This window comes from Phacochoerus africanus, chromosome 1 (genome assembly GCF_016906955.1).
Source record: "Phacochoerus africanus isolate WHEZ1 chromosome 1, ROS_Pafr_v1, whole genome shotgun sequence".
Lineage (NCBI taxonomy): Eukaryota > Metazoa > Chordata > Mammalia > Artiodactyla > Suidae > Phacochoerus > Phacochoerus africanus.
Genome location: NC_062544.1, coordinates 38,680,442 through 38,702,518, shown reverse-complemented (window position 1 = coordinate 38,702,518; position 22,077 = coordinate 38,680,442). Strand labels below are relative to the sequence as shown.

The 22,077-nt window shown below is 43.1% G+C and overlaps 1 protein-coding gene across 1 annotated transcript in view; it reads left to right on the top strand.

Annotated features, from left to right (window-relative positions):
* The window catches only part of IPO11 (importin 11), a 229,735-nt gene extending 227,841 nt beyond the window's left edge, over nt 1-1,894 (top strand). Inside the window, exon 30 of the mRNA XM_047753902.1 lies at nt 524-1,894. Within this exon, the coding sequence (XP_047609858.1) occupies nt 524-688 (165 nt within the window). The 3' untranslated portion in view covers nt 689-1,894. The remainder of the gene's footprint in view (nt 1-523) is intronic.
* Nucleotides 1,895-22,077: the final 20,183 nt, after the last annotated feature.

Here is a 22,077-nt window from a genome sequence, read left to right as displayed (position 1 = left end):
CTTTTGTTTTTTAAGTATTCCAGTGGAAGAGAAGGAGCACCTGTTTGGGTTTTTAAAAATCTATTTTTATATATATTTTTCTTTATCACTCTCTCTTTTTAACCAGAAGCATATACATGAGTATAAACAGTGTGGCACTCCAGGATGCGGCACGGTTTCCTCTGTCAGTCCTGAGGGCCTCACTAAGCTGCCACAGTATAGTACCTGATCTTCCTACCAGGAACCCGGGATAATTGGGTTTAAATAGTTTTTGGCATGTTCTGTTCCTTTTAGGGTACTTTCCACCAAGTTTTGATTCTTTACATGGACAAACCCTCCGCTGTTGAAAAATTGAGCTAATCAGATGACTTAAGCTCAGAGGCCCAAACTTTTTTACCATGAGGCTGCTTTAGAAACCCTTGTAAGAAGGGAGGCAGAAGCACTTTTGCTGCTGTGAAAGAGATGACAAAGAGTTTAGACACTCGCACGTAAGAGGGACTTGTTTTGGCTCTCTGACACAGTGTGGCTCCTCTCTGTCCCGCAGCTGGCCCTGAAGGACCCTGTGCACACCGTGTCACTGCAGCAGTTCATCTACGAGAAGCTCAAGGCCCAGCAGGAGCTGCTGGGAGAGCAAGGCTTCCAGTCCCTCATGGAAACGGTGGACACGGAGATCGTCACCCAGCTACAGGAGTTTTTGCAGGGCTTCTGAGGGCACCTGACGTGTAGCTGAGGAGCCCAGCCTGCCATCTGTGTGTGAAAGCCTGCTGAGATGATGCCTGAAAGAAAGATTGGAAGACTACACATTTTTTTTTTTTTACCACAGAATTCAGTGAATAAATGTAAATCCTACATAACTAAAATCACAAACCTATTCCTCAAAAGAATTTAATTTTATATTTATGAGGGGCCCTGTGTTTACTAGAGATAGATTTGACAATAGCTGCTTAGTTTCCTGTTAAGAAACTGTTTGTTACCTTTTAATCATGTACTCTTAACACCTGAGAAGAAGAAGGTTAATGTCTGAGATGTTCTTCTGCAACCAAAATTAGTTAAATTTGGCTGCCTTATCCCTTTTTTAAGCTCTTGAAACTACAAATTTGAAAAATGACAAAGCTCTTCAGATGATGCAATTAAAGAAATTTGTGCACCAAGCAAAAGTATATAAATAGTGACAAATATACATTAGGGAGTTTATCTTGCAAAGGAATTGCTTTCATCTGACATAGAAAATGTGTTTTATCAGACAAATGCTTTTATTTTCATTCTAGTAGTTTGATATGGAAGTTAGTAAAGGAATTTTTTTTCTCACTTTATTTTCAGTAATTACTTTTAGTGTTTTAATGCACATTGTGAGGCCCGCAGAAATGAACCTATGGTACTGCAGTACCAGCTGGGAGACCTCTGATCCTGATTTAGTCCCAGTTCCTTTGTTACTCTTGGAGGCCAGGAGCCTTGTGAACACCGAGAGAAATTGGCAGCTCACAGACCCCTGTGCTCTGACATGGCTGTGACAGGCTGTTCAGCACTTACCGGCCTCAGGTTCCCCAGTGCACCAGGGCCGTGACAAATGGATTCCCCTGGAGGACCCAGCAGCAGTCCCCAGGTTACCAACACTGATGTGACAAGTCTTCCTTCCTTATTCCTCCAATATGCAGTACCAAAAAAAGGGGAAAAAGGAGAAAATAAAGCCTTACTTTGTTTTACTTGCCATTGACTGTAAGGAACCTTTAAAGCATTTTTAAGGAAATATTCATAAAGCAAGGTTGGAAAATGATCTTTCTATAGAAAGATACAGTATGTAACTGCAGGAAACCCACTGCCCCTTTGTATGTTGTAGAACCCAGAAAGTGTGGGAATATTTGATGTTTTCAGCAAGAGAAAGAAGATATGGTCCATATTAAATTTTCCAAAGATACCTCACCTTTGATTTGTCTGATTATTTTTCCTGCCCCACAAAAAATAAGCTCTCAAAGATTGCCCAGTGACTTTTAAAGGGAGGTTTTCTTTCATGCTGTGATGTTGACTCTGTTCTAGCAGGTGGCAGTGCTGTGTGTAGCAGATCTTAGTTACCTTTTTAGTTTTTCTTTTTATTTAAAGACCAGAAGATTCTTTTTTTTTTTTTTTTTGGTCTTTTTGCTATTTCTTGGGCTGCTCCCGCGGCATATGGAGGTTCCCAGGCTAGGGGGTCCAATCGGAGCTGTAGCCACCGGCCTACGCCAGAGCCACAGCAACGCAGGATCCGAGCCGCGTCTGCAACCTACACCACAGCTCACGGCAACGCCGGATCGTTAACCCACTGAGCAAGGGCAGGGACCGAACCCGCAACCTCATGGTTCCTAGTCGGATTCGTTAACCACTGCGCCACGATGGGAACTCCCAGACCAGAAGATTCTTTATTTGACTCAGTCTTTAAGACTGATCTAAGAAGAATAATTTCTTTTTTTGATTTAATTATTTTCATTTGAGACTCTCTTCCCATCAGAAATGCACAAACATGCTCCCAGTTTTCAGTTATAGTAATATACTCACTTTCTAATTCCTGACAGATTTCATCATAGTGTTATGGCAAATATTACTTAAAAAAAAAAAAAAGCCACCTTGATAAAAAGCTTATCTCAGGGAAAGAGTTTGGTTACTTTTTTTAAACTCAGAGGTTAAAATAGGCTTTTTTAACTAGTTCAGAAAAAAAAATTCTCGTAGCTTAAATTTCTAAGTGTTCAATTAAGGCATAAAATGTAATCTTTTTTTTTTTTTTTTGTCTTTTTGCTATTTCTTGGGCCGCTCCCACGGCATATGGAGGTTCCCAGGCTAGGGGTCTAATCGGAGCTGTAGCCACTGGCCTACGCCAGAGCCACAGCAACGCAGGATCCGAGCCGAGTCTGCAACCTACACCACAGCTCACGGCCGCAACGCCGGATCGTTAACCCACTGAGCAAGGGCAGGGACCGAACCCGCCACCTCATGGTTCCTAGTCGGATTCGTTAACCACTGTGCTACAACGGGAACTCCATAAAATATAATTATTGAGTTACTGAATTCTGTTCATTAATGCAGCCTTATAGCAAACATATTTTGGGCAAACAACTCATCCAGGCCTCTGGTTGAACTGTGCCTCCTAATACAAGGTTATGACCATTTCTATTTCATAAATATACTCCTTTTCTATTTACTTTATATTCCAGAGACTTCTCCTGAGCCTCAGAAAAAGGCCCATGTGGCCAGTATTTTAAAGTTTTAATAAAAGTGCTGTCTCCTTCCTCTTCTACCAGTCACATTAGAGAAGCTGCAACATTAAATGTTAAAATATTCATGTTTTTAGTTTCCCTTGTAAAATCCTCATCTTAGATCTTTATTTCACCTATTCCTTTATTTAGCTGATGTTTGCTGCATTCCTATTTTGTGCCATGGGTCCATACTAAATTCTGGGGTTAGTGGAATACTTACCTCAGGATGTTTTACAATTCCACGGGAACTCACACTTGCCAACACGGTGTCAGAAAGTCGTGGTTCTAAAGGAAGTGTGTGTTGAGGAGCAGCAGGTGTGCAGGGGAAGGAGATTGTGCTACTGGCACTGTGTCACTTGATATCCCTTTAAAAATTGATCTCAAACAGCATAGTTTGGTACTGTCATTAAAAAGTAAATGGTGGCGTTCCTGTCATGGCTCAGCAGAAACGAATTTGACTAGTATTCATGAGGACGGAGGTTCATCCCTGGCCTCAATGGGTTAAGGATCCAGCGTTGCCATGAGCTATGGTGTAGGTTGAAGACGTGGCTCAGATCTGAGGTTGCTGTGGCTGTAGTATAGGCCTCAGGCTGTAGCTCCAATCTGACCCCTAGCCTGGGAACTTCCTTATGCCACGGGAGTGGCCTCAAGAAGACCAAAAAAAAAAAAAGGACACGGCACTATACTAGAACTGGGCTTCTCTCTGTTTCCAGACTCAGAGCTATTTAAAATTACTTATCAGTGAGATTTTGAAAATATTAGAGCTCCACAGCCTCACAACCAATCCCCAATTCCAAGAATTAAAACATAAGGCTCACCTACTTAGTGAAGTAGTCTTCTTCTCTATTTCTACAAACCTTGCAAATCCCAAGTGAGTAGAAATTTAAGTTGTTGGAGAGCTGAGTAAAGGAAGACGAGATACAAGTCATGAAAAACAATATTTTCTTCCCCCAACTTTCCAAAAAAATTTCTTAACCTATAGAGGCATTGAAAGAATAATTAGCACCAGTTTCCTGTTCATCCGGATTCACCAGATTATTCCATTTTTCCACATTTACCCTCTCGGTAGGTACATAGACACATGTATATAGTATATATGCTTATTCTTGCTGAATTATTTGAAAATTTCTGACATCACCCCCCCAAATACTTAAGTATACCTCTGAGAATGGCATTTCTCTACATATCCACTAATATACCTAAGAAAATTAATGTAATACTATTCATTACATTATAATGTAAATGGATTATAATGTACAATAATAGTTCATATTCCAGTTTTCCCAAATGCTCCAAAGACGTCTTTCATGTGATTCCCATTTGTTTTATGATCCAGAATCCATGGAGCACTTACTTATACATTGCATTTGGCTGTTTAGTTTTTAAATCTAGAATAGTCTTTTTTTCATGTCATTAACTTTTTTTTTTTTTGGTCTTTAACCCAAGGCAGCTGTCTTATAGAATCTCCATTATTGGGCAGTGTTCTAATTGCTTCCTCATAATTGGCTTCAAGTTAACACTTTTGGCAACAAGACTCCATTGGTGATGCACTTGCTGTGGTGTCGCATCAGGGGACACAGAATGTCAGGTTGTCTTTGTTGATGCTGCTTCATTGGTTAAGGTGGTGATCGCCAGGCCTCTCCGTAATTTTTCAAAGACGTTACAGCTCCAGAAATTTCCAGTGGTATTCTTGTTTTATCGCCTTAGAACTCTTAACCTTTATGAGCTTACCTTTTCATTTACAGCAAGTTCTGCAATTTTTTTTAATCTAGAAAAGTCAGTGACTGAGCTGTGGAAAAGTTGTGTTGAACCTGGTATGTGTTTCATCAGCCTTCCTAAGTCCCAGAAACTCCTCCTCTTAGCCAAAGAGTCTCTTTCTCTTTCTGTCCATCTTTCTCTCTCCCCTACCCCCTTGTGTTTTAAAGAAGTATGTAGATCTTTTGGAATACTAGTATAACCTGAATTCACACACCACTAAAAATGAAGACATGAAGGCGAGCACTGCTTTTTTCATTTTTATTTTACCAAAAAGCCTTTTTGGATTTGTGGACTGTTGGCAAAGGGGCAAATATGTGGCAACTTTTGTTTTTTAACTTACAAATACTTGTATTTGGGCTGATCTTGAAAGGCAGAAACATGCCAGACTTTAAAATGTTTTCTTTTGCCTCAGTTTAGGATGAGATCAACTAACAAAACGGGAGAGAAGAAGAAATAATCATTCCGTAAATGTACAACTTTGATCTCGGTATCTCCATGGGACTGTGCCATTTGAAATGGCAGCTCAAAGTCACTTTTTTACCCTTATGGAAAAAGTGCATTCTGTCCAAAACACATCCAGAGTACTCTATAGATCCTGATGTCCCATTAAGTGGAGCCAAACCAATCCATGTGGCTGTAGAGCTAGAACTTTCCACAGCCACGTGCACTTGTCTGAAGTGAGATTGTGAGCCCCTGGGGTGAATACCCACCCTAATACCTTGGAAAAGTCTGGAGTGATTTGTCTGAATTTTTCTGGTTTTACTTCTGGGTGGTCACACTGCTCCGAGGGACTCCTGATGGTCTGAAGCACTTGGATGAAATTCAAAGCTGAGAGTCAATGACTACATTTTCTTCTGAACCCTTTCTTACTGTAACAAGTAGAGAGTCTCCAATTAGTCAGAGATCTTTAACAAGCAAGATTTGTTCCTCGTTCCAGTTAATGGGTACGTCTTTCTCCTTTGGGCCTGACGGAATTTATTTAGCTGAGTGTGCTTTGAAGGATTTGTCTAATCCAAGAAGGAATGTATCAATGTCTGGTCATCCAGCCCTTTTTCCCTTCAAGGTGAAACACTGATTTTCATGCCACTTTAATTTCCCAGTAGGGCAAAAATAGAATGTAAGTAACTACTAGAACAGGTATGAATCTAGGGAGGCTTAAATCGTTTCTATCTGTTTGCCACCAGGCAAATGGTTTTAAAGCTGGAAATTTGCCTTTTGACTGGAAGTCTGCTTGTTGGGGATTTTTAGTGCCAGGAGTTAGAGCAAGAAAGTCTGGAGATGAGCTGTGAGTACACCTACAAGTGAGTTTTTTGTTTTTTCACTAGCTTTATCCTGAAGCAAGATTGGTATCTCATTTCCAAGGGGGCAGGTCATTTCCACAGTTCTCTCTAGACTAGCCCCAGTGATTTTTTTTTCTTTCTTTTTAAATGAACATTGCAATTTAATAATCTAGAAGAGCAAAACTTTTTGATTGACAGGGAAGTTGTAGCTCATAACTTCTCTAGGCTCAGAAGTGTATTGACAGCCAGCCAGGAAAGGAAAGTCTATTGACAGTTCGCAGGTAATCACAAACTAATTATGAGTTCCGTTTAGTTAAGGAAGGCAGCTCGGTTTAGTTCTTTTTTGGATCGAAAGGCACGTGTACCATCTCTGGCAGTAAAATCAATACTGTGGAATGGCCTTTGTTTCAGCCTTGTGGGTTCTTTACTCACACACAAAATGTGTTGAAAAATGCTGAACCATGTGAGCAGATCCAGTATTTTATTATACTGTGCAGATAAACCTGCCAAAGGTAATGCATGGTATGGAAATACAGAAACCTAAACTTACTAAAGTAATAGATTAGAGGATTAATTACTTTTATACCTTTCCAAAGGCTCCTCCTTAGAGATATACTTAAAGGAAGAAGATAAGCTTTTTATTTTTTATATTGTTTTAATTGAATATTTTTAGTCAAAGAATTGCAGAGCAAGAAGGGAATCAGAGAGAGGCTCTATTCTAACCTCTTACCATTTCAGAGACGGGCCCTGAAAAATGAGGCCTGCAGCCTTGGATCTCTGGCACTTCCTCCAATATACTTTTAATCATACTTCTTTTTTTAAAAATGTTAATAGTTGCCTAGGTTTACCATATACATTTTTTCACTAATCTGAGTCCATCTTGGACTAGCACTGTGCATATGTGGTGTAGATACCTTAAAACTGTTTCCAGTTCTCCCATCCTCTTCTTATGATGTTGCTGCTTAAATGGGATATGGTACGTATCATTTTGGGGGGTTTATTTCTCTTACAGTGTTTTTTATTTTCAGCGTTTACTTTTAATTCTTTCTTAGAATTTCTCTCTGCTTACAAGACCCATCTCTTCATACGTGTTGTGTTTTCCATTAGAGCCCTTGCCATACTGAATGGTAGCTATTTTAAATTCTTTGTCTGATAATTCTGACATCTATATTGTATATGAGTCTCGTTCTGATGCTTACCTAAGATCGTCTCTGATTTCTTGCTTGATCACAGATCTTGATCTGTTTTGCTTGCCTTTTATTTGCATGCCTTTTCATTTTTTGTTGAAAGCTAGACACACTGTATTGGGTGATAGGAACTGAGATAACTTGTCTTCTTGTGTGAGCTTGCCTGTTAATCTGCAGGGGCTCATAGCCCAAGGGAAAAGGCGGTTGGTTTTTTATTTCTTTTCCAAAAGGGGGGAGTAATAATCTGGAAAAGTATGTCTGAAAATCACCTTGCTTTTCAGCAGAATGGCCCAGCAGAAATGAATCCAGCTAGGAACCATGAGGTTATGGGTTCGATCCCTGGCCTCGCTCAGTGGGTTAAGGATCCGGTATTGCTGTGAGCTGTGGTGTAGGTTGCAGACACGGCTCAGATCCCGAGTTGCTGTGGCTGTGGTGTAGGCTGGCAACTGTAGCTCCTACTAGACCCCTAGGCTGGGAACCTCCATATGCTGCAGGAGCCGCCCTAAAAAGACAAAAAAAAAAGGGAAAAAAAAAGAAAAGCACCTTGCTGTGTTTAATGTTTAGCATTAGCTCAGGAGGCTAGAGGTTTCAGATTGTTCTAGGCTTCTAGTTTTGGTTTCCTCTTTTGACTTTGGGTTTCCCTAAGTACTTCTCCTCAGAGACAACCTGTGTCTGATAGCTCTTTGCTAGGCAATCCCCTGTTATACTGGAGCCCAGCTGGTGAGCCAGAAAAGTGTGAGAGGGAAGTATTCTCTAATCTTATGGTTAAGTCTCAGGGGTCTTAGTGGGTTTGAGTCTCTGGCCTATGGCTGTCACATTTGTTTCTTTCTTCTTTTTTTTTTTTTTTGGTCTTTTTAGGGCCATACCCACAGCATACAGGGGCCAGAATGGTTGAAAGCTCACTGGGGCCTCCAGAAATGTTACAGGTCTGTGTACAGCTCCACCAACCCACGAGAAACCGAACGACACTCAGAGAGTAGGAGAACTCAGGTTTATTATGCCTGGGGGCCTGGGAAGATAACTCTTCAAAACCCAGGCCCCCAACAGGAGTTGCTTCAGGCTTTTAAGGCCCGTTCTTCCGGGTCTTCTCTTGGCAGGGCGAACCCAAGTGGGAACTGGGAGTGGGAACTGGTGGCGGGTGATGTTTAAATTTTAGGTTTGGTTTGTTAGTAGTCACATGATCCCAGTGGGCCGCTGGGGAGGGTTGTGCGAGCAGGGCATACAGAAGCAGAACTTGCAATTTAGAGAGGTTTTCCATTAGTAATATCAGGGTTTCCCTTACAGTTTGACTGTTACAGCCACTGCTGGCTGTCTCTTGGCTCCATGTTCTAGAAAGTCATTTCAGAACTTCCTAAAACCAGACTTGGAAATGCCCACTATGCTAATAAGCTCAACTTTATCATGAATGTTGTTCTGGCAACCATTTCTGTAGTGTGGTTTAAGTAACATCTTGTAGTCATAATCATTCTCTGGGACTCCATCTCCAGTGTTTAATCAGTTCTGATCACTGTTTGATCTATGTGCATTTACCTATTCAGAAATACATCTATTCTGTAAAGTGAGAAATAGAAATTGTAACAACATTCTAAAAAATGACCTATCAGTTTGCTAGGACTGCGGGAACAAAGTACCACAAACTGGGTGGCTTAAAACAACCGCAGTTTATTCTCTCATAGTTCCGGAAGCTAGAAGTCCAAAATTGAGGTGTTGGCAAGGCTGGTTCCTTCTGAAGCCTGTAAGGGAGACCCCTCCCTTGCCTCCTGCAACTTCTGGGTTTGCTGCACTCCTTGGCCTCTAGATGGATCACTCCAGTCTCTGCCTCTTGTTACATGGCCACCTTCTCCCCCTGCCTCTTTCCTCTTATGAGGATACAGTCATCTCACCTAATTATATCTGCAACCTTCCCATTTCCAAGTAAGGCCTTATTCTTTTTTTGGCGGGGGGTGGGGGGAGACACAATTCAACTCCTAATAGCTGGGTTTAAAAAAAACCCTACTAGGACTTCCTGTTGTGGCGCAGTGGTTAACGAATCCGACTAGGAACCATGAGGTTGCAGGTTCAATCCCTGGCCTCGCTCAGTGGGTTAAGGATCCAGCGTTGCTGTGAGCTGTGGTGTAGGTCACAGGCGCGGCTCGGATCCCGTGTTGCTGTGGCTCTGGCGAAGGTCGGCGGCTACAGCTCCGATTCTACCCCCAGCCTGGGAACCTCCATATGCCATGGTTCTACCCCCAGCCTGGAAACCTCCATATGCCATGGGGGCAGCCCTAGAAAAGGCAAAAAGACCAGAAACAACAACAACAACAAAACCCTACTACATTTTTCTCTGTTCTTATTGTCCTGGTGATAATGGATCTGAAAGCTATCAGGCCAAGTTCTGTGGGTGGACTTGCTGCTCTGAAAAAGAAAACCTAGTTCTGAATACATTCATGAAAGCACAGGACGAGGTTCATCTTGGTTTAGAAGCTGCATTTCGCAGACAGGAATTCCTTTCTGCTGGGGTACCAGGGAGCCTGAGTGAGGTGGTGAACACAGCTGCTTACTGGTCACAAGCTCCCTGCAAGGCAGTCCAGTAGTCAGGGATCATTCACTAATCTTGCTTCAAAATGGTTGCTTGAAAGTATAAGTAATTCATTGCCAAGTCTTGAAGACATTCTTTGGTTTTCCATTTCGTGTTTTAGTTAGGAACCATACTTTAGATGTTCATGCAGATACCAAGGTGCTGTGCTTACACAGCAGAACTGGGTCTCTCTGAGACTATGGACAATGCAAAATGAATGGCAATAAACAAAATCCACTTCAGCACCATTTAATTCAATTTAAAATGATAATAGAATTCAGGCTGCCTACAGCTCCACTAAACTTATGCTCTATTCTTGATTTAGCCTCCGAAAAACACAATAACGACAACATTCAGTTTAGCTGCTGTTTTGAGTTGTATTTTGACTTTGGAATCAGATCTGAACTTGATTCCAGGCTCCAAATCTTGCTTCCCTCCCCTCCATGGTAGGCAGAATCATGGGTCCCAAAGATGTCTGTACCCCAATCCCTGGAAATTTATTGAGCAAAAGGGACTTTGCAGATTTGATTAAGGTACAATCAAATCTCCTTGAGGTGGGAGAGTGTCCTGTATCAGTCAGAGAGGCTCAGTCTAATTACTTGAGTCCTTAAAGGCAGAGATGCTTTCCCAGCCATGGTTAGCAATGAAGGAAAAAGGGTAAGAGATGTTGTTGGCTTTGAAAATACAGGTGGCCTCTGAAGGCTGCAAAAGAAAGAAGATGGATTCTGTTCTTGAGCCCTCATGAGGAATACAGTCCTGCCAATCCCTTGATTTGGAGACTTTTTGACCCCTAGAACCAAAAGATAATAAAGTTGTGTTGTAGGCCACCACTTCTGTGGTCATTTGTGAAACTGCAGTAGAAAACCAATACAGTCATACTAGCTGTATGACTTCCTGAGTCCTGGGTTTCTCATCCAAAAAAAAAAAAAAATATATATATATATATATATATATATATATATATACACACACACACCACACACTAATATTGATCTTGGGTAGTTTATGTGAGGATTTACTGAGATGGTATGTGTAAAATCCACTGTTCGTCAATTCATGACTTAGTGTTAGGAATCTGTCCTGAGCTATTTTCACTCAGTTGCCTGACCTCCAATTTGGGTCCAGCTGCCATCAGGTGAGCAGTTGCCCCTGGTTCCATGGTCCATGCTTTCTAGTCAAAGTGCAGTGTGTGGACCAACAGCGTCGGCTTCAGACTAGAAATTTGTTAGGATTACCAAATCGCAGACGACATCCCTTACCGAGTCAGAATCTATTTTTTTTTTGTCTTTTGTTGTTGTTGTTGTTGTTGTTGTTGCTATTTCTTGGGCCGCTTCCGCAGCATATGGAGGTTCCCAGGCTAGGGGTCCAATCGGAGCTGTAGCCACCAGCCTACGCCAGAGCCACAGCAACGCGGGATCCGAGCCGCGTCTGCAACCTACACCACAGCTCACGGCAACGCTGGATCGTTAACCCACTGAGCAAGGGCAGGGACCGAACCCTCAACCTCATGGTTCCTAGTCGGATTTGTTAACCACTGCGCCACGACGGGAACTCCAGAATCTATATTTTTTAACAAGATCCTCGGATGATTTGTATACACTTTAAAGTTTGGGAGGCACTAGACTGGTGGTTCTCAAACATTACATATGCTATCAACAAATGCCTGGGCCCGAGTTCATGAGCATAGGGCTTCAATATCTATGTATCTATATATCTATATATCTATATGTAGATGTATATATTTAATATTATGGTAGCACAGGGCTTCAATATCTATATATCTATATATCTATGTGTGTGTGTGTGTGTGTGTGTGTATATATATATATATATATATATGTATTTAATATCATGGTAGCACCTGTGGCATATGGAAGTTCCCAGGCCAGTGATTGAATCCAAGCAGCAACTGTGGCAATGCTGGATCCTTTAACCCACTGCACTGGGCTGGAGATGGAACTGGTACCTCCATAGCCACCAAGCCACTGCAGTCGGGTTTTTAACTCACTGTGCCGTGGCAGGAACTCCAAATATCTATATTTTTAATATGCTTTCTAGTTATATCTAATACACAGAGGGTTATAACTACTGAAATAAATAATTGGAGATGTAATATATGAAATTCAAATCAGAAGTGTAAAATTTTCAGTTAATAAGCTTTTTCTCTAAAGAAAGCAGCTCTGCCATGTAAGTGTTAGTAAGTGCTACATTTTCAAAAAGACACATGAAGGAATAAACACCAAAGAACAGCAGAGACACTTTCTCACTACTTCTTAACTGTTCTGATTCCCAGTCTAGCTTTATCATATGCACTTGATTAGAGAGACTTTTTTTCATAAGACTCATCCAGCTTTTCTTCACTTAGAAGCAATACTTCTTAGACAACTCCATGGCTATGGAACCTTGGCATTAAAAACCCTTGGCTGTTTTCTCTTTAGCAAGAATCATCTAACTGCTTATTACAATGGTCAGAAGACAGACAAAGAGTTTTTAGAAAGCTTTCTCTCTTCTGGGAGTTCCTGCACCCCTTCCTCCACAGACAGAAAGCATAAAAAGAGATCTCAGCAGTTCGAGTTAGGGCAGCCCAGCCATGCTTCCGTGAGCCAGGGCACAGTGTTGCATTTCAGGAACCCAAACTAGCTTGCCTTCTCTCCAGCATGCCCAGGGCAGAAGATCCAGAGCCTGGAGAGGGTGTTCCGATTCAGACTCTTCACCTACCCAGGAGCTTCAAGTCCAAACAGTGGGATAAGGGCTATAAACAGGAGCCAGAAGTGAGAATGAGGAGCCAAGGGCAAACCTGGGCCGAAGGGCAGCCCAATAGGAGGCAGTGATGAAGCTGCTGGACATTTGCTGCAGGTAGTTTTGAGGAGCCTTCTTTATTAGGCAGCAAGGACATGAGGCTCTGGGCTGCCTTTCGGGGAAGGATGGAGTCAAGCATGTGCCCTCAAAGCTTCTACCATGAAGAGCAGAAGGAGCTGGAACTTGGGCCCTGCCAAGGGGGACTAGGGAACACTCACCATTGGCAGCCTGTACGCTCATTGCAAGGGCCACTGACAACCACATCTTTCCTGGCTTTCCCTGGTCTCTTGAGGGTCCCACCAGGAACAGTTCACTGGCCCAGAGCCTAACAGCTGTGGGTCTGGTAATGCAAGTCTGGGCAGGCCACCCCGAGGTCTCCACCTCACTGAACTTAAAACACTATAGCAGCCTTCTAATGATCAGAAATTACAATTTTATTTTTTTTTAATTTTTATAATGATTTTTATTTTTTCCATTATAGCTGGTTTACAGTGTCCTATCCATTTTCTACTGTACAATTGTTCATTGTTGTTAGGAAAAAATAGTAAGACATATATGACACCTATTTTTTCCATTAAGGTTGCCCTCTCCCATAATAAACCAACTAAAAGACATTTAGCAAACCCCATGTGGTGTAAACTAGAGATAAAATCTGGTTTTACCACAGAGACTCCAGGGGCCAACTGGGTATGTGGGTGAATTGTATTCTCCACTACTGGCGGCCACGGCTTAAAGCTGGTGCCGTTCAAGGCTCCTGACGTTCTCCTGCTCCTCTCTTTGCCTCCCTTGGTCCTTCCCTTATACTTACCCTGCCCCTGTCTTCTCCTCCCCACATGCAGAATTCCTAACCACCCTTGTCTGACACCATTTAATCATATCAAATTACACATCACACCCTGCATAATTTCCAGTGTGATTCCAAGACCCTGTTTGAACCAGAACAGTAGACTCCCCAGGGGTGGGATTGTCATTGCCATAGAGTCCAGGGGAGACTGAGCCTGGGGCTGACTCAACAGGGCCATCATCCCCCTGCAGCCCATCTTCAGATGTGCTGGTGGAGCACAAGGGTCTTGTCTCTGAAGCTGTACTTCTCACTGTAGATGAGTGTACAGGTATTCTACTTTCACAGGAAAATCATATAAAAGTCAGACTCTTAGGTGCTCCTAGTCCTCGAAGAATACCTTTCTTTCTTCTTTTTTTTCGTCTTTCTAGGGTTGCACCCACAGCATATGGAGGTTCCCAGGCTAGGGGTCTAATTGGAGCTGTAGCTGCCAGCCTACACCAGAGCCATAGCAATACAGGATCTGAGCTGCATCTTTGACCTACACCACAGCTCAAGGCAATGCCGGATCCTTAACCCACTGAACGAGGCCAGGGATCAAACCCTCAACCTCATGGTTCCCACGTCCTCATGGATGCTAGTCAGGTTTGTTAACCGCTGAACCATGACAGAAACTCCTACCTTTCTTTATTCTGTACCCATGGTTATAACCCAGCAAATCATGATGACAGAGACAATTATGACTATTTAATACTGCATGCCAGGAATGGTCCTAAAGTGCTTTAGGTCTACTAACTCATTTACTTTTCATTCTACCCCCTCCCCCCCACAGAGAGGTATACAATACTTGAGTGATTTTCTCAAAGTCACATGGCAAGCAAGTGGCAGAACAAAGCTTTGAAGCCGGTCTTTCAGCTCCAGAGTTTGTGCAGAGGAGGATAAATCAGTATCTGTATACTTTCTGCTTTGTCATCTCTGCCGAGAGCAAAAACCTCCAGGATAAAATGTTATCAAAAGGAGGCAGGAGGAAATCAGGGATGACTGGAACCAGGCAACAACACTCCCTCACGATGGGTGGAGCTTGGCGCATTTGCAGTACTTGGGTGCGAGCAGTGGAGCTGTATATAGAACGTCTTTTTCTTGTGGCTGAACTTGTGATGGAGCATGAAGCTGTGAAGCATGCTGTCCTTCATTTCTCACCAGCCCATCAGATTGCAGAAAGCAAAGACCTCCTTCTTTATCCATTCCTCTGTTGATGGACATATATACAGCTATTGTGAATAGTGCTGCAGTGAACATTGGGATGCATTTATCTTTTCAAATTATGGTTTTCTCCAAATATATGCCCGGGAGTAGAATTGTAGGATCATATGGTAGTTCTATATTTAGTGTTTTAAAATGATCTGCATACTGTTCTCTATAGTGGTTGTACCAATTTGCATTCCCATCAACAGTGGGACAGTGTAGGAGGGTTTCCAGAGGGAGCACTTTATTATTTATTTATTTTTTAATTAGGGCCACACCTGTGGCATATGGAAGTTCCCAGGCTAGGGATCAAACCAGAGCTGCAGCTACCAGACACAGCAATGCCAGATTCAAGCTGCATCTGCAACCTACACCTTGGCTTGTGGCAATACTGGATCCTTTAACCCACTGAGCAAGGCCAGGGATCAAACCCCCATCGTCATGAATACTAGTTGGATTCTTAAGCTGCTGAGCCACAACAGGAAATCCATAGAGGTAGCACTTTAATCTGAACAGCCTGACATAACAAAAGCACCTGAATTTTATTTTTTTAATTAAAATTTTTTTTTTTTAATTTTGTTGTCTTTTTGCCATTTCTTGGGCCGCTCCTGCGGCATGTGGACGTTCCCAGGCTAGGGGCCGAATTGAAGCTGTAGCCACCGGCCTACACCAGAGCCACAGCAACTCGGGATCCAAGCCACGTCTGCAACCTACACAGCTCACGGCAACGCCGGATCGTTAACCCACTGAGCAAGGGCAGGGATCGAACCCGCAATCTCATGGTTCTTAGTCGGATTCGTTAACCACTGCGCCACGATGGGACCTCCAGGTACCTGAATTTTAAAACTTTACTCAAGGAGCACTACATTTTCAGATAGTACTAATTTTAAAAAATGCAGTTATGATCTGAATTTATTGGTTTGGGCAAATTTTCATTTTCCCAATGCTGAGTGTGAATGGGACTACCCTGGTTAAGGAAAGAATATACTGTATACAAATAAAACCAGTTTCAAGTGGGTCCACAAATGATTTAAGAAGGTCAGTTTATAGGCACCGCACAAGTTTTAAAATGCTTTTCCTCACAGCCCACTGAGGAAGGGGTGGGGGTGGGGGAGAGCAGTAGCTGGAGTAGCTCCTCTGGGAAATTCCAGGTAGCCTTCTGCTGGGGACCGTTCTTGTGGAACATTTTCACGAGGCAAGAAAATCAAAGATATTTTTTATTTGCACACAGTGTTGCTAAGAAGAAAGATTAAGCTGTGTATGAGGACTAGGAAGGCTGAAGCTGGCAGTGCTTTTCTGGAAAGGTTGGGCATGGAAAGCTGCTTCAGGAGTGACATTGAAGCAGAGGTCTGAGTGATCTAAGACAGAGCTAAATAACATTTGAGATGGGAGATGGAATTGGGGTGAGGTTTTGGGATGTGTTGGTTGTGGACTGAATGCTTGTGTTCCGTCCAAATCCTTGTGTTGAAGCTGGATCCCTCCCTGCCCCCTCTCCCCAAACCCATCCCCAGGAAGGAATGTGAAGGTGGGGCCTTTAGGAGGTGATTAGGTTTGGATGAGGTGGGGCCCCATGATGAGATTAGTGCCCTTATAAAAAGAAGACAGCAGAGCTCTGTCTTGTGAAGACACAGTGAGAAGGCAGCTACCCGCTGGCCAGAAGAGATCTCTCACCAGGAACCAGATCTGCCAGCACCTTGAGCCTCCTAAGATGTAAGAAATCAATGTCAATTGTTTACGCCACCCAGTCTGTGGTATGTTGCTCTGGCAGCCCAAGCTCACTAATATAGCTTGATTTCACCTTATTGAGCTAATGTCTGCTCTTAGGCATTTCAGAGCTTCTGGACAAGTTATCCCCATAGGGTTGAAATGTCATCTCCATAGTTTCAGGAAAGTGCAACATAGCAGTAACATGAATGAGAGGTAGTCACAGGCAGAAAGGACAGGATATCTGTGATGTTCCCCCTCCGTCAGCACATAGGCAAGCCCAGAGTCACCAACGAATTATGGTCCCAACGAAACTTATGAATTTATTAATATCTACACCAGGGCGACCGGCACAGACCAGGGTTGGCCAGGGCAAATCCAGATGTTCGTTAACCTGGTTTAGTACCTGGTTTGAGTGACAGGTGATGCTAATCCAGCTCAAGTTCCCTTTTTCTCCTGAGTGCCCCTGGGGGCACAGTGATCATCACTCCACGCTCCAGCAACTGGCTGGTGATGAAACCCCTATTAGGGCTTAAGGGAAGAGAGATTCTTAGGTCTCAATCTAGGTGTCAAGCAATAAACTGGTAATCTGGGGGGAAAAAAGCACCTGGCCATTGTCATTTGTAGTTAAACTTCTCTGAGAGGATTTATAGTTTGGGCACGACTCTGACATTTCTGCATCCCACACTCTTACATCATCTTAATGCCATTTAGAACTATGAACATAGTGGTTAAGAGTGAGGACTCCGGCACCAAAATGCTTGGGTTGGAAATGTGGCTCTATCACCTTCTAGTTGTTTGACATTGGGCAGATTACTTCCCTGTGCCTTTGTTGCCTAAATGTGTGTGAGAACAATGCTGTTTTTTTTTTCACAAAGTTGCACAAAGGTTAAATGAAGTAAAGTACTCAGGGCAGTGTTTGACATTTATTAAAATGCTCCATAAATGTTGGCTATTATGATATTATAATGATTATCATTATATTTTAAGAGCTAAATATCTAACAGATTGTTGTCCTACAGTAGGGATAAGGAAACTGAGTTCAAATGTCGGTGGTTGTGGCCAGAGAAAATTGCAAGGATTTGAGCCAGTCCATGGAATATGAGCAAGGTAGATGGGTGAAGAGGAGGAGGGGGAGGAGCCAATATGTGGAGGCAGGAGATGATGCCTTGTGGTCAGGGGACAGCAGCGAGACCAGCTCCACTGGGGAGGACAGATTGAGTTGGAGGACAGTGGGCAAGAGCGGCGGTGGTGGTGAAGATTGTGAGGTAGAAACCCTCTGGAGTGGGCTTTCCCTCTGAGCTGCCTGAATGAGGTCTCTCTGCATCCGTGTGAGGTTGGCGTTTGCCCCGGCAGCTCTGGGCTAAGGGCTGTTGGGTCTTTTGGAGTCCACCCACCCTCCCTCAGGTGAGGGACGGCCTTTGGTTAAGCTTCTTGTGTGCTGGGCAGGTGCAGGGGGCAGAGTGTGTCTCCACATCCAAGGGCCATCCCCCCTCTCTGGTGGAGATAAGTTTATTTCAGACTCAGCTTCCATTCCTCCATTAGTCGTGAGGATGGAACCCAATTCAATCTGACAAGAAAAAATGGGAATTTATTGGCTCACTTAGTTGACACTGCTGGGATATATTGGCTTCAGGTACAGTCCAATCCAAGGGCTCAAATGGCATTGTGAGGACCCAGTTTCTGGCCATTTCTCGGCTCCATTTTCCATAGTGTTGGCTTCCTGGACAGTTCCAGGTACATGGTATCTTCCTTATGGGAATTATGGCAGAAAAAGTGCCTTTTCTCCTGCTGCCCCAGTGAAAGTCTTATTGTATCTGATTGGTTTTTGTCAGGCACAGATCCAACTCTGAACCAAGCACTGGGCCCAAAAAAGTCTACAAATGATAAATGCTGTAGGGGGTGTGGAGAAAAGGGAACTACACTGCTGGTGGGAATGTAAATTGGTGTAAGCTACCATAGAGAACAATATGGAGCTTCCTTAAAAAACTAAAAATAGAGTTACCATATGATCCAGCAATCCTACTGCTGGGCATATATTCAGAAAAGACAAAAATTCTAATTCAAAAAGGTACATGTGCCCTAATGTTCATAGCAGCAGTATTTATAATAGTTAAGACATGGAAGCAACCTAAATGTCTATGAACGGATAAATGGATAAAGATGTGTTCTCCAGTGAGTGACCCAGCACTGTCATCACGTCTTAGCCAGACTTGACCAGTGTTTCAGGATGCAGCTCATGATGTTTCCTCCCTTTGCCCACCTGGCCTTGAAAGAGTTAGCTGACAGACTCCTGTGATCCATGACTAAGCTCTGTGATGAAGGGGACCCATGTCATTTAATTCTTAAATCCTCTTACACTGGCTGCTTGACATTTCTGAGTAGACTAAAGCTGCCAAGATGTAAATGTAGTGAATCAATTCTGTGGTTAAAGTTATAAAAATGTAAGCAGGAGGCCTCACGAACAAAGGGCTTTCAGTAACAGCCTGGGTGCCTGGACTTGTGTCCTGTTGACAGTGGGGAGCCCTTGAATGTTTCTAAGTAGAGAGACAACCCCCCCCCACCCCAGGACTGCTACTCACTGAGCACATGCTAAGTGTCAAGCCCTGCACATGTACCGTTTATGCGTGCCATCTTATTTCATGGCAGCAATATTTCTACAAGAGAGGAATTCTCTTTTCACCTACTCACCTGAAATCACACCTCATTCTTGGCAAGGATCCCTAAAAACACAGTGGAGGTACAAAATACCAGCCATCCAGCTTCACTCAGTGCACTGGGTGACATGTTGCCTTTTCATTCTCTAGGATGTAAGCCCTGGGAGGGTGGGGGGTGGAGGGGGGAGGAGTTCATCTTTCTCATTGTTGACCAGGGCAGCTGAGGAAGGCCTCCTGCAAGGGTTAAAATAATAGTGAAAAGGAAGTGATGCAGTTTCCCCTCAATCAGTCGCTTCCCTCTTCTTGGCCTCTTGCCTTTTCAGAGCAGAGATATCTGTACCCCTGCGTTTCCATTCCTTCCCCTTGGCTGCCAGCCCCATCTCTCCACCCCTGATTTCTCTGTTCATTTCACATCCCTTATATCTGATTCTCACATGCTCACCTCCCTTCCTCTCCATGGCCCTTTCTGCCAGGAATGGCTTCTTGGACTTGTTCAACTCTGTCCCCCAACTCCGTCACTTCCTGCATGTCTGCATCACTTTACCTGTTTGTCTTTCAGTTTAGTGGCCTTTGCTTGACTTCCTTTGTTTCTTTTAAAGTTCATGTTCTCTTGTCTGTTTTGCTGGATTTGTTCCCCAGTGGAATCACACTTCCCCTGCGGCTTACTGAGCATTGTCCACTTCATTTCTGCCAAGGACAGCCGCTGTGCACTGAGCTGCATACTAGCATTTTGCTTCAATCTTATTTCTCCTTTATGATGTCCTGTTCCACTGCTCACTGGCTCTGTGGTCTTGGCAAAGTCTGGCACAGTCACTTTACTCTGCACCTCTGCATCCTTCTCTGTTAAACAGAGACGGTGTTAGTACTTTCCCAGTAGGATGCTTGTGAAGATTCAAGAGCTATTTAAGACATGGAAAGTGTTCAGAACATTTCTTGGCACAAAGTAGACATCTGATAAGGGTTGCTTTGGTGGTGGCATTACATCGTTCTGACATTTTGATTCACAAGAATTCCTTAAGAAGAACAAGCATAGAGCTGGCTCCTTGGCAGAGGGACCAATGGAGAGTTTGTGGGTGACTGGGTGGAAGGACAGTGTGTGTGCCCCCTGCCAATCTTTGTGTTCCCTGATATGACATATGCAGACTTGGGAGAAAAGTTGCCTGTCCTTCAAAGTGGAAAAAACACCATTCTTGCTTGCCAGCTAAGTAATAAAATGAAAAATAAAGGAGTTTTGGCAAATTCTGGCTTAGTAGAAATTTCTTTTAAAACATAGTGGAACATAGTGGAACAAAAACAAGCTGGGCTAGTAGGACTGACACGCCATCTGTTTTGCTCCCCTCTGATGCTCCATCAAGATTCCTAAATGCAGTTTGGATTTTGAAAACATCTGGAATCAGCTAGGCACATTTTTAAAGCTTCTGAGGGCTGACATTATAATCTGTATTTCTTGCTGCTTAACTATGTCTCCCTACTGTGTGTCAGCCTCCAAAGATGAGGCCAGTGGCGTGTTCCTTCATGCAGCATCCTACCTCAGGGCGACTTGAGAGTCCCTATGTATACTGTGTGTGTATGTGCGTGCACTTTATCTTTGCTTCTGATTATAAACATGATGTTCATTTTTGAAACCCTGGAAAATAAAGAAAAGGGTAAAGAAGCAGCAACTCATAATCCACTCACCCAGAAATAACTGCTCTTAATGTTGTGTATGTGCGAAGGATATTGTACACACACACACACACACACACACACACACCCCTATTACTCTATGTGATTTTTAAAAAAACAAAACTAGGATCATATTGTATACACATTTAGAAAACAGATATTCTTTTGATATCATTATATCCGATTTTTCTATCCTTATATTTTTCTTATAATATTTGAAAACTGCCTTAACATTTGGCAGGTAGCTGTCTGGCAGAGCAGGTCTTGCAAGAAACAGGTGCTTGTAGACGACTAACTCTGTAAGAAACATATTGGGAGAAATCACTGTGAAGGACAAAGTGGGAGGGGGCAAGAATAGGCAGGTGCGATACATGAGACAGGAGACTAGAAGGAAGGATTGGCTAGGAAGAGCATCCCAGTCCTGAGAGGGGCTTACCTAGGCTGATGGGGAGTCAGTACCTGGCCAGAGGTTGCCCATCACACAGTTCTCATGTTGGACAAGGATGACCTGGTGCTAGCGCCCCACCCACCATGTTCATCAGTCAATGGTGGGGATAGGGAGCAGGCAGGAAGCATGGAGTCCACATGAACACGGACGTGAATCTGAAGGGATGGCAGCTCCCCCCTAGAAGATTCTGTTGCAGGAGGTCTAAACAGGATATCAGTCAGGTCACCACAGATGTACCATAAATTCTTTAATCTTATATTAGCTACTTTGACAATAGTCTTTTCTTCCATCATAAATTAAGAAGCAATAAACATTGTCTAACCTATATTGTTGTGTTCTTAATTCATAATTTCCTTAGAGTAAATTAACATGTGGACTTCTGGTAGAACACATGACATTGAAAAGAGTACATTTTCCTGAGCTATACCTTAAAACTCAATTTAAAAATTGTAAAGACAACAAAATCAAAATCTACAGACTTAATCCTGGAGACAGCAGTGAGTGAGACTTTCATAAAAAATTTAGAAGGTGGAAAAATATTAGGATAAATGGTAACAGATTGATCAAAGGGAAGAACATTGAAACCCAACATGCCTGAAGAGCAGGAGGCCAGTAAGTCGTTAATGCCCTGAGAGGTTTAGGAACTGGAGGTACCACCTGTCTTAGAAGAGTGTGGGGACAGAGGGCAGAATCGCGTCTCGGTCTGCATCAGAAGTCAGACTACATGATGGCCTCCACCACCCTAGTGCCCTAGTGGCCACCAAGGAAATGGGATGTTTAATCTCAAAGAGGC